A 13112-nucleotide genomic window follows, 5' to 3' on the forward strand; every position below is an offset into this window, starting at 1 on the left:
TAGAGTGGACGTTTGGAAAACAGAATTTGCTTTACACACATATTTATGGAGATTACTTTTGGGGGGTTCGCTACATCTCTCTTGAGCTTTGAACTTTGTGATGTGTCATGTTGTTCACTCTAATGTCCTATTTCCTAGTATTTCCTAAACAAAAATCTCCCTTGCTTGACCCAAGTAGGGCACTAGTCCATCCATGTTGGCCATATTCTTGTATCCCCGCACAATTTAAAAGACGAGTGTAAATCTTGTGCAACACTTATATGTGACCTTACATATTTCGTTATGATCCTACATCCATTGATGTTACCTTATCATTCCCATATGCATATTACTCCATGCGTCATAATGTCTTGATTGCACAGGTCTAATGAATACTGAGGTTGCGCTTGGAGAGGTAGGAGTTGTCACACACACGGGCGTGCAGTGGACATAGCTGTGCAAGATGAAGGCCATGCTCACCCGACACGAAGTAGTACACAAGGAGGAGCAATGTGGCATGCCCCATTGGGTGACGATGCCAACTACTCCCTCCGTTCTTAAAAGAATGTACTTGCAACTTTGTTGGAAAGCATTTTTTTAGTTTGACTGTATTTATACAATAATACAATAACATTTTTGCCATCAAATTAGTAGCATTAGATTCATGATAAAATATATTTTCTTCATAAACCTATTTGGTTTCACAAACATTGATATATTTTTGCACAAATTCGGTCAAACTTTAAGATAGTTTGAGCATCCAATAAAATTGAAAGTACACTCGTTTAAGGACGGAGGGAGTATGTGGTGTGTTGTCATCCGCCACACGTTGTTCATCACTTGACGACATGACATCAGGACAACACCGCCCACACCATCACCGCAATGAAAGTCTCTTATTCTTTGCCAGGCCGGGTGCCTACAGGGAGATAAACATGTGAAGGGGGCAGCTGGAAAGATTTGTTAGCTATCATAAAACCAACAATCAACAAACATGTGAAGGGATTGAAAATAAATATTGAAAAAAAAAGCAGAGTCGTGATCGCAGAAGTACAGGGCATTCGGCTAGTTGCACTCCATTATGTGCCTTGTCCTTGAGTGATTTACTAGCATGAAACGCCATGTAGGTGCAACTAGCCTGAGCTCGCATGATGGATTAGTCCATTGCATTGTACAACTTGATGGACTAAAGAATTTGGACCCGTTGATTTTTTATGCCTCTAGTACAATTATTTGTTAATGAACATGAATAATGGAACTACACATGTCATCAATAAATACACATTACTGTGACAGCCGAGGACGACTAGCTAACTCGTCCGCAACACAATCATCAACACCCGTTTTAAAAAAAATTCAATGCTAAGGCTGCATAATGCTCTAGCGTTGTGTAGAGTTCGCTGCTTCACGAGCAAAATTATCCATCAATACGAGTACTCGTGGATACCCTTTATTTTGGCGGGGCATGGATACCGTCCTTCTTTTTGGCGGGGCATGGATATCATGCTTGTTGGACACATACACTGGCGGAACTGCACGGTGGCCAACCTGGGCCATTACCCTGCCAGTGCATGGAGAATTCTCCTTCTGTTCTATAATATTTGAGACATAAGTGCAGTAAAAATAGCCCAAACCTCATAACTTCCTCCCTCCTTAGCCCATTGTCCCACCAGAGATTTGGTTCAAGCTCCGCCACCGGAGACACATATATAGATGGCATTTTTTTCCCATGGATATCCGCGGGCACGTGAGCTCATCAGCTGGGCATTGACGTAGATTATGCTCACATGGATACACTACTGAAATTGTGCAATTACACTGTTTGGCCATTTTAAACATATCACTAATTGTTTGCTTTGTTTTTAGAAACAACTGTTTGCTTCCGATCTACGTTCGCGTGTCTTCGATTTGGATCCTTCCGATCTACGTTATTTTCATCGGATGCGGTTGCTGTTCTGGGGTGCTGGTCCTTTGTGGCCTTAGCACGATGACTTCCTGGTTGTCTACTACAACAAGTTGTGCCCGACTTCGGCGATGGAGGGGCGATGACGGTGGCGCGCCTTCGTCTCGCTTCAGTGTTTGTAGTCGTGGCTAGGTGGTCTATGAATGTAATTTTTATTTTTGATGTTCGTTGTACTGCCATGAGTGAAGATAATAGATTGAAAGTTTTTCCGGAAAAATAAAACATGCGATCAAAGTTAGTCTTGAAAGCACATTACGCCCTACGTTCACATGCTTGATTTTTTTTTCTCTCTGTACGTCCATCTCCCCTACGTTTCTCCACACGCTTTGTTAATTTTTTGATTCATACATCTGTCCCCTCCACTCAATTATTCTCGTCGGTGACCCATCATGATGCGCATCCTGGGTTGAGTCGAACTCTACATCCTTTAACGCCTTCCATAACTCCTCCGACCTCGTCCGATTGCCCTGGGGCGGTCTGTTTTTTCTGCATCAAACGGCCAGAGCTAGTCCGATGGATTAATAGGATCAGTCATATGAGGCGGAGAGTTTTCATCACTACTCCAGTTTATAGTGTTCGAGACATATGGTACAAAATAAAAAGTCCTGCACACGCACGCACGGTCACCGCGCAGTGCCAGACTACGCTGCGCTACGCACACGTAAACCCAATCCAAATCCAACACTGTTTAAACCTTGTTTTGTATTGAAAGAGGGCAAACCTAATCCGAGGCTGCCATGGAACCTCATGTGCGTTGTGAATATATACACACGTATCCGCACGACTACTACTAGCAATCCCGAGCCCTAGTACATCGCAGTGTTTGTTTCTTTTGTCTTCTGTGTTTTCCCCTTCTCCATGTACGCCATGATGACTTCCAATAATAAGCAGAAAAGAAATAAGGCGCCGAGTCCCGAGCTGCCGGACGAGCTTGTTTTAGAGGTTATGACCCGACTGCCCGTCAAGTCTCTCATGCGTTTCAAGTGCGTCAGCAAGGCCTGGCGCACAACAATATCCGACCCCTCCTTCGTCCGGTCGCACCTCAAGATATCCGCCTGCAGATGGGAGCAGAACCCATCTTTCCTCATCGCCCCGCACACCCTGGACCGCGACATCCAAGGCACTATTTTCCCCGGAAACATCGGGTTCTACCAGTGGCAGCAAGGCGTCTCCGAGGCTCGTCTCGTGCACGACAGGGACTTATTCCGCTTGGCTCGCTTCTTCTCCCACTGTGACGGCCTGGTGCTTGTCCCCACGGGCACCAAGGTGTTCCTCTTCAACCCGGCCACTAGGGACGTCCTCACGCTTCCGGAGAGCAGTCGCAACAAGGTGCCCAGCTTCATCCACCACCCCGTTGGGTTCGGCCGTGATCCTCGCACTGGCATGTACAAGGTAGTCCGGTCCTTATTCGGTTCGACAGATTGTAAAACTGGGATCGTCAGCATGGGGATGGAGGTCTGTACCGTGGGCGGCCCTGCTCCTCCCCAGTGGAGGGAAATCGCGGGGGATCAGCCGTACGCCCCCGTGTCATCGGTGCCCGCGCAATCTGTCAAGGGGGGTGTGTACTGGATAGTCGATGATACCAACTTCGAGCCGCGCCCACGTGGCCTCCTACGCTTTGACTTGGTCGACGAGGCATTCAACTTCATCAGTTTGCCTTCTGATCTGTTGGACCTCGGAGATGACGACAATGACGATGATGGTGACAATGAACACTTCAACTTGAGTGTGTTGCACGGGGAGTTGTCTCTAACAGGCTATCGCGTCAAGGAGCCTAACGACGTGCATCGGCTGGTGGTGGTCTGGGTGCTCATGGAAGACGGGGCAAGCTCTGTGTGGGAACCACGTTACACGTTGTATGTCATGGACCCCTGCCACCCAATCGCTTTTCTTCCGGGCACTTTGATGCTACGGTTCAATCGCAAGCTCTGCCTCTATGATCTGCAGTCACGTGAGCTGACAAATGCTTGTGAGTTTATCAGGATGAGATACCGGCGTCATGGGTCAGCCGAACTTGTGCCTGCTTGGAAGCATGTGTACTTCTGCAACGTCATACCCTACATGGAAAGTCTTGTTCCAGTCGGTGCTCACATGGCCTGAACTCTGAGAAAGTGAGCTTTTTTTTTTTGCAAAATAGAGACTGCTTTTTTTAGCTTTTTCTAGAAACACCTGTAATTGTATTCATACTCATAACAACTGCATGTACAATGATTTGAATCTAAGATAAAAATAATAATAATACAAAGTAATCCATATGACTAAGAATTACAATGAAATCTCTAGGAAATATCTTCTTCGTGGAATCAGGCTCTGCTAGAAGGAATACTCCCAAGACTCTGATAAAGTTCCTCCAGTTGGACTAGAGCAACGATATTGTCACTCTTTACCCGTAGAACATTATCAGTAAAGGTTTTTGGAAGCGCCTTGAGTCGCACATCCAAAAGGAGGGGAAGCCTTGATTGATGAACGCAGTTGGGTCAGGGATGATCGCCTAGAAATGCAGGTCGTCGGATCACAATATCTTTATCATGATGTCGATGAAAGATTTCACCTCACAATAAATCAAACCAACAAAAAAAGATTCAAACACTGACATAAACTCATCAGATCCGAACAACCGGATCTTCGAGGAAGTAAAACTCTCTAATTTCATGGTGCCACAAAAAATAGTAATCTTATTCTCACAAAGCTATTATCACTAGACGTTGACAAAGAACATAGAGCTCTCGAAGATCTAGCCCCCCCCCCCTCCCCCCCTAGCGCCCAGGTGATAGCCGGAGGGGAGGGGACAAAAATTTATCTGGCGACGGCACAATGACAGAGATGTCACTTGGTCGGGACAAGCCCATCTAGCATCTCCGATGGTTAATTAAGCGACATGTTTCAGGGTCTAACTTAGGTCGCCAAAGCTTATGCATGTGCTAAGAGCATCTACAGTCAGGGGTCTCAAACCCGTTTCAAACGCACGAGCAAGCGGACCGATCATTGAATGGTAAAAAACATGATCCATCTGGATGCCTCAAACGCCCCGGTTGTCCGGTGCCCCTCATATCGAGCCCAGATATAGGGCAGATATGGGGCGGCCCGGGTGCACGCGAGTGCGTCCGCCACATCATCGCGGCCCACCACTAACCCACGTCGTCCCCACAAAACCCCAATCTGCCCCTCTACCCTAGCTCTCACTCCACTCTCCTCTCTCACTCTATCCCCTCCTCTCCTCTTCGATTTTGACCAAATCCGATGACATCTGGTGATATGTCGAGCTATGGCAGCCACTCGGGCTCCGACCTCGACGTCGAGGAGGAGCTGGCCCTCTGTAGTGTGCTGGAGCGGTCCAAGGTAGACACGGGGCAGCTCCGGATCTGCACCGTCGCCGCTCCTACGCCGACGTAGGGCGCCACTGGTTGCCAGCGGAGCCCGACGAGGACAAGCGGCTCCTCACTTGGGTCTATCACCGGCCGCTGACGATGACGGAGAGGACGCTCACCGGCTACAGGGGAAGAACGCTAAGGTACTCCGGCTTGCCATTGAGCAGTCGAAGCACGAGGGCGGAGGCAGTGGCGGAGGCGGCTCGATTGGCCAAGCTCAAGCGGCAACAGGACATGGCCGTCCAGCGGATGAAGGGGCTCATCGTCCTCTTCGACTCCTGGTCCGATGACGGTGGCGACCACGGCTCCACCTCCAACGACTCCGATGATCCACCACCTGCCGCGGACGCCTACAGTTGCACCGGCGACCGGAAGGGCAAAGGCCCATGAAGGAAGCGACGAAGACCCGCCGTGTCCACCTTTAATTTCAATTTTTTAGTGAAGTAGTTTAAACTTGTCGTCGCTTATTTGGATTATCTGAACTTTGATGATCTTTTGATGATCGGAATGTACATTTCTATGTCTGATTCTATGTCCGTTTGATGATCTACATAGTTTTATTCACGTTGCATGCTTTAACACCCTGAGAAGTTTACACCCTGAGAACCCAAAAATAATACGCATGTCCATACACCGTTTACTGTCAAGCCGCTTTCACCCAAGTGGGTAAACGTGGGGGAGAAATCTTCCCCAGATATAGTGTTCTGGTTATGTACCCCTTTTCCATGGAATTAAGTGGCGTTAACGCATCCTCCTTTAATTGCTACCAGTAAACATATCGCTCCGCATCTTTCTCCGTTATACTCTCTCCCTCTTGTTCATCTATTGGTTGGCATCGGCAAGGGTGTGGCTTGCGCCACCTCAACGGTCCGCGGCTCCGAGGCCTCCTTGTTCTTCTAACTCCATTGCTATATATACTAGAAACACTCATCCATCCGCATGTGGGTGCACGTATGACTTAGGACTTTTTTTAGGGGATCATCCATGACTCAAGTATCGATCAAGGCTTCCCATCTTTTTGGATGGACAACTCAAGGCACTTCTAAAAACCTTTATAGGTAATGTTCATGCGGGTAAAAGAGTGAAAACATTGTTGCTATAGTCCAATTGCAGGCTCTTTATTGAAGTCTTGGGAGTATTGCTTCTAGCAGATATTGATACCACGAACAAGGTATTTCCAACAGATTTCATTATAATTCTTAGTCATAGAGGTTACTTTGTATTTTTTGGATCTTAGATCCAAATCAACGTACATGTAATTGTTATGGGTATGAATAATAACAGATGTTTCTTAAAAAAATGCTAAAAGGGCAATCTCTTTTTTGCGGAAAAAAGCTCACTAAAAAGAACAGAAAAAGGAAGTATCTCAAAACTGTCAGAGTCAGGCCGGGTCAAGCCGGGTGAGCACCGACTGGAACAAGACTTTCTGTATAGGGTATCACGTCGAAGAAGGGCAAACTGTTCCAAGCAGGCTCAAGTTCACCTGAGCCATGACTCCGATATCTTAGCCAGCTGAAGTCACAAACATTTGCCAGCTCACGTGACCGCAGGTCGTAGATGCAGAGCTTGCCATAGAACCATAGCAACAATGTGCCCGGAAGAAAAGCGATTGGGTGGCACGGGTCCATGCCATTCAACGTGTGACGCGGTTCCCAGACGAAGCTTGCCTCGTCTTCCACGAGCGCCCAGACCACCATCAGCCGATGCCCTCTGGCGCGATAAGCGGTTAGACACAACTCTCCCTGCAACACACTCAACTTGAAGCTTTTATCAACATTGTTGTCATCGTCTTCGGGGTCGGACAGTTCAGAAGGCAAATGGCTGTGGCTCAATGCCTCATCGTCCAAGCCGAAGCGGAGGAGGCAACGTGGGTGCGGCTCCAGGCCGGTATAGTTGTCAACATGGACGATCCAGTACACACCCCCATTGACCGATTGCGCGGTTACCCATGGATCGGCTGTGTACCACCGATCCGCCATGATTTCCCTCCATTGAGGAGGAGCAGGGTCGCCCACCGTGCACACCTCCACCCCGTTGTAGAACTCATCGTCTCTCGAACGAAGGAAGAACTGGACTACCTTGTACATGCCACTGCGAAGATCATGGCCAAACCCAATGGGGCGGAGGGAAGGGGGCACAATGCCGTGGCTGCTCTCCGGCAGCGTGACGATGTCCCTGGTGGCGGGGTTGAAAAGGTACGCCGTGGTGTCTGTGGGGACAAGCACCAAGCCGTCACAATGGGGGAAGAAGAGAACCAAGTTGAAGTAGCTAGTACAGTCCCTGCTGTGCACGAGCCAAGCCTCGGAGCTGCCTTGCTGCCACTGGCAGAACCCGATGTCTCCTTTGCCGTCGTAATCCAGGCTGTGCCGGGTGATGAGGAAGGGTGGGTTCTGCTCCCATCTGCAGGCGGCGGACATCTTGAGGTGCCGCCGGATGAAGGAGGGGTCGGATATGGTTGCGCACCAGGCCTTGCTGATGCACTTAAAACGGAGGAGAGACTTGACCGGCAGTCGGGTCAGGATATCTGAAAGGAGCTCGTCCGGCAGCTCGGGAGTCGGCGCCTCGTTGCTTTGTTTCTGCTCATTGGAAGTCATCATGGCGTAAGTGGAGAAGGAAGCAAAAAACACAGAAGACAAAAGAAACAAACACTACGATGTAGTATTAGAGCTCGGGATCGCTGGTAATATTAATGGAGATAGGTGTATATATTCACAACATACATGAGGTTTCCAACTTGAAGACGGTGTCCATGGCAGCCTCCGATTAGGTTTACACCCTGTTTTGAAGAGTTTTCTGAAGCAAAACAAGGTTACACGGCGTAGCGCAGGATAAGGTTGAACCCACCCTGCCTCCTCCGCTTCAGCTTGGATGATGAGGCATTGAGCGTCACCCATTTGCCTTCTGATTTGTCGGACCTCGGGATCGACGGCGGCAACAAAGATGTTGAACACTTGAACATGAGTGTGTTGCATGGGAAGTTGTGTCTAACCGGTTATCGCGTCAGTGAGACTAGTGACGTGCATCGGCTGGTGATGGTCTGGGCGCTCGTGGAAGACGGGGCCAACTCCATGTGGGAACCGCGTTACGCGTTGCATGGAATGGGCCCGTGCCAGCCAATCGCTCTTCTTCCGGGCACGTTGATGCTACGGTCCAATGTCAAGTTGTGCCTCTACGATCTGCAGACACGTGAGCTGACAAATGCTTGTGAATTGAGTAGGTTGAGATACCAATGTCATGGGTTAGTTGAACTCGAGCCTGCTTGGAAGGATGTGTACTTCTTCAACGTGATACCCTACATGGAAAGTCTTGTTCCCGTCGGCGCTCATCGGGCCTCAACTTCTCCTCATGCGGGAGTGCCACCATGAACGGATGAGATTAAATATGGAAGCTCATAGTCATAGGTTAGTTCATTCTTCTGTTTGGTTCAGTCGTCCAGATGATTTTTGTAAATACAGGCCAGTGTGTTCTGAAAAATAATAATCTATCAAGCACATTACTTGCTTCGACAAAGAATTCTGAAAATTCTAGAAGATCATCGCTTGCGGCAGAACCAGTTTGTGTATTTTGTTCATTTTTATCACCTGTGCTTAATTTGACGGCCCAGTCGTGGCCTTCCCTTTGGGCCTTGGATCTATTTGCTGTGGGAGACGGGAAGCTTAAGCTTGAGGCCCAGCCCAGCCCAGCAAACAGGACAGCCACCGCCTGCCTGCGGAAGCCGCCGCCACGCCACGCCGGAATCCCTCTCCCTCCACCGCGCCGAGTTCCCCACAAAACACCGTCCCGGACGCACGCCTCTCCAAGTCCGCCGGCCCCCGACCGACGCCCTCTCCGACGAGTACGAGCAGGCCAGACCTCTCTCCACCACGCCGGCCGGATCCCCGCCGCCGCTGACCTCCTTCGCCTCTCCCCTCGTCTCCCTTCCGCCGCCATGCTTCTGGGCGACAAGGCTGTACTGGTGAGCTCCCTGCCTTCCACTTCTTAGCCTGCGCACGGCACGGGATTTGCTTCGATTTTGATTTTGATTTTACTCCCCTTTTCTTTTCTAGAAGCAGCAAGGAGGCGGCGAGGAGGAGGAGATGGGAGGTGACGGGATGAGTGCAAGTGAGCTTGTTAGCAAGGAGATGGAGGGCGTCCGTGCCATCGTGCTCAAGCCGTCCGAGTCCCTCGACGAGTCGCGATTCATGAAAATCGCCGGCGCCGACTTCAACGACGCCGGCCTCGGCCTCGACGGCCTTCTTGGCTCCCTCGCCTCCACGGGGTTCCAGGCGTCCAACCTCGCCGACGCCATCGACGTCGTCAATCAGATGGTATGGTATGCTACACCGCCCGCTTTCTCCCTTTCTTCCTCAGCCCTTTTCAGCATGGGATTAGTTAGGTGAAGCAGATACTCCAGCACCGGAGTAATTTATTTCGCCATTTGGAGCACTTGGATAGCTGGATATATGTCGCTACTTACATTCTACTGACACTTCCTCCACTGTAATTTTCTACAATGATGAAGTTAGATTGGAGCTTGTCGCATGAGAAGCCAAGCGAGGACTGCGATGAAGCTGAACTTGACCCGAAATACAGAGAATCTGTCAGGTGCAAGATATTTCTTGGTTTCACCTCAAACCTTGTTTCTTCCGGTATACGGGATGTTATACGGTTTCTGGCTCAACATCACATGGTAAGTGCTCCAACTCGTGTCACGTTTGCAAATCTGAAAGCAAAACAACTTTAAACATCATTTTAAGAATCTGTGCAGCACAAGTATGCCTAGTCTCCTAGAGATGTTTGTTCCAGTTAATTATTACTAACTTCACTAACTGCATTGCCGTTGATGACTAATTTCCTAATCCATGCTATGTTTTCCACAAAATTCTTCAGGTGGATGTTATTGTTACGACAGCTGGGGGTATAGAGGAAGACCTCATAAAATGCCTCGCGCCAACTTACCGAGGTGAATTTTCTTTACCTGGGGCACTGCTACGGTCAAAAGGACTTAACCGGATAGGAAATCTGTTGGTGCCCAATGATAACTATTGCAAGTTTGAAAACTGGATCATGCCACTCTTTGACCAGATGCTACAAGAACAATCTACTGAGGTAATCATTCCTCTTGGCTTAAACACAGCTGGTAATATTCTGTTTTAGTTTTCGTTCGGTATGTCCCTGGTTACCGTAATCCCCCGATAATGTGGATTATGGCTACCCTTCCTTTTCCTTGTACGTGTCATGGGCCCATTATAGTGCACATGGAAGCTTCTGATGCATAAATTAGCTGCAAAGTTGGTAATTTGCAGGGGATGCATGAATAGGAGAGTACATTAATTATATCTTGTATTTAGCGAAACTAGTAGTAATATAACTTTGATAGGGTTGTCTTCTAGTCTTTGAAAATTTCCTTAATTGAAGGGTACACAATTACTTTTCTGGAACAGCAAATAAGCAGACAGTATTTGTTTCACATGCTATAGTAACGATGCTTAAAACAACTGAAATTCTACATAACATGAAGTCACGAACTTTATTGTAACCCGGCTCCATGAGTTTCCTTTCTTTCAGATGTATGCATCTAGCAATATATACACGAATAAAACATCCAGACTACAGAATCTTGTCAAACCTAATGTATGAAGTACACTTTATAAGTTTCTGCACAAGTTGCTGAAGTCTACGCAGATATTGTTGCACCTCGGTTGATATTTGATTGTTTAATTAAAGATAATCCAGCATTTCCTACAATGTGAGTTCTTTGTACAAGCTTCACTGCTGACCATACTTCTGTTTCTTTTAACTTCTTGTTACCTACAGAATGTCTGGACACCATCAAAAGTGATTGCTCGTCTTGGCAAAGAAATAAATGATGAAAGCTCCTACCTTTACTGGGCATACAAGGTAGTATGCTTTTGAAAGTTCTTCGTTATTTTTCAAATTATCAAAAAGTCTGCAGGCATGTGTTTGTGTAAATGCTGATCATATTTAGGAAGTCTGTAAATAACTATGTTTGGTAAACAGGGAGATAAACTAGGGTTTCTTCTTAAGAATTTTGTTGAGTTTGATTCTCATATTGGTTTTGTTTTACCATAAAAAATTCTTTACCGTATTGAGTATTATGATTTTGCCCAGAAATAGTAATCATTCCTGAACCAAACTTTTATTTTGTCTGAAGTGGTGGGTCACAGTTTAGGAGATGTAAGCATGGTAGAGTTGCTGGCTGGCTGTTACACTTGTTGGGTTGTCCTTCACTTCATTCAATGGAGAATATGCTTCACACTGGGTTGTTTTTTCTGTGTTGAAATTCTGAACTTTCAAGAACTATTTGTGCAAAGGCTGAAGTTGCAAAGTGCTGACTCGTTAAAATCGACCAGAACAATATTCCTGTATACTGCCCAGCACTGACTGATGGATCACTCGGAGACATGCTGTTTTGTCATGCAGTTCACAATCCTGGTCTTATTATCGACATTGTACAAGGTAAGTTCCACTTTATTTGATATCCTTACTTTGTGTTTGTTTTCAAATGCTTGAATGGTTTGCAGATATAAGGCTGATAAATGGTGAAGCCATTCATGCAAGCCCAAGGAAGACAGGGGCCATAATTCTTGGTGGAGGCCTTCCAAAGCATCACATATGCAATGCAAATATGTTTCGCAATGGTGCAGATTATGCAGTCTATATCAACACAGCTCAAGAGTTTGATGGAAGCGACTCAGGAGCACATCCAGATGAAGCAGTTTCATGGGGAAAGATCAAAGGTTCAGCAAAGCCTGTAAAGGTATATATAGATGTTCGCAAGTTTGAGATACTTTAGTTTTGTGTTTTGCATACTAGTACTAGGTAATATTTTCCTTAGGTATTAGGGTATAATGGTCACCTGCTCATGTGTCCTGCAATTGGTTTATAGAAAATTGCATGCATGATCCTGAGCTGGCTTATAATATTTAGACCATCTGGATTTATCATTTTCCCATGTACACTGTAGAATAATATTGCAGCCTATGAGTTTACGGCAGTACGAGTGATTTCAAGACACATAATTTTGCTATGCAATGGTGTCATACATCATATTTGATGATCACCATTATTGTAATCTAACATTCCAGCTTTTGGAAATCCAGGTTCACTGTGATGCTACTATCGCTTTCCCGTTACTCGTAGCTGCAACATTTGCACGGAGGCCTCATAGTGCAAATTCAACCAATTGAATTTCTCGCTGCTGCGAACTAAGGGCCTGAAATTTATTTTTCATTGATCTCCAACCGTTTGTCCGGGCTGTTTGGAGGATGACATAGAAGGGTTTTCGTCAGATGCCGGCGCCACGATTACTGATTCCTTTTGCTGGATGTATACCTGAGGTTGTAATACCAATTGTATGCTTTGTGATGAGATTGTGTAAGAGGAAATGGACGATTGAGTCGTTCCTCTCTTTATCTGATTCTGGAAAATGTGCATTTTCTCGCAGAGGGTCAACAAGGGAGCAATGAGAAAATTGGAAGTTACATCAAGTCTTATTCCTCTTTTTCATTTATATCGTGATCATGTCTTAAACATCCGGTGAAGAGACATAATTAACCAGCTGAGTACTTACTCGGTTTGCGGTTTTCCTAGAGGATTCTTACAAGATTTTGATCCTCGGGAATTTTTCATCTGTGCAGAATTTGTTTCACAAAACAGAGGTACAAGCTAGATTCCAGAGCATTGTGTCTATATTGACCTCATTCCTTGCAGGATTATTTTGTTCATTCCCGAGGAGGATTCTTATCATTATTACGTGAGACCTCATGGAAATTTTCTAAGGATTTGAGTTGGAATCTCAT

At 46.7% G+C, this 13112-nt stretch overlaps 1 protein-coding gene across 5 annotated transcripts; it reads left to right on the forward strand.

The window, feature by feature from the left end:
* The first annotated feature begins 9026 nt into the window (after positions 1–9026).
* Positions 9027–12804, forward strand: LOC119274522 (deoxyhypusine synthase-like). 5 transcript variants are annotated; one of them, XM_037555227.1, is made up of 8 exons: positions 9027–9265; positions 9360–9617; positions 9812–9979; positions 10180–10398; positions 11107–11190; positions 11664–11769; positions 11835–12070; positions 12414–12804. In XM_037555227.1, exons 1-8 carry the CDS (start codon positions 9239–9241, stop codon positions 12498–12500), a joined length of 1185 nt encoding a protein of 394 aa, XP_037411124.1. In that variant the 5' UTR covers positions 9027–9238; the 3' UTR covers positions 12501–12804. The 5 variants fall into 5 exon arrangements, with proteins under 5 accessions (XP_037411124.1, XP_037411125.1, XP_037411123.1 ...); XM_037555228.1 differs by having other exon boundaries at positions 9363–9617; XM_037555226.1 differs by having other exon boundaries at positions 9028–9265; positions 9357–9617.
* The last annotated feature ends 308 nt before the right edge of the window (positions 12805–13112 follow it).

The sequence above is a fragment of the Triticum dicoccoides genome, chromosome 3B (assembly GCF_002162155.2).
Source record: "Triticum dicoccoides isolate Atlit2015 ecotype Zavitan chromosome 3B, WEW_v2.0, whole genome shotgun sequence".
NCBI lineage: Eukaryota > Viridiplantae > Streptophyta > Magnoliopsida > Poales > Poaceae > Triticum > Triticum dicoccoides.

Bases quoted from the DNA above. Each gene is read 5' to 3' on its own strand.
- LOC119274522 (XM_037555226.1), top strand. From the start codon at position 9,239: ATGCTTCTGGGCGACAAGGCTGTACTG. The intron at 9,618-9,811 runs GTATGGTATGCT...ACAATGATGAAG, and splicing joins TCGACGTCGTCAATCAGATG to TTAGATTGGAGCTTGTCGCA. The intron at 12,071-12,413 runs GTATATATAGAT...TTGGAAATCCAG, and splicing joins GTTCAGCAAAGCCTGTAAAG to GTTCACTGTGATGCTACTAT.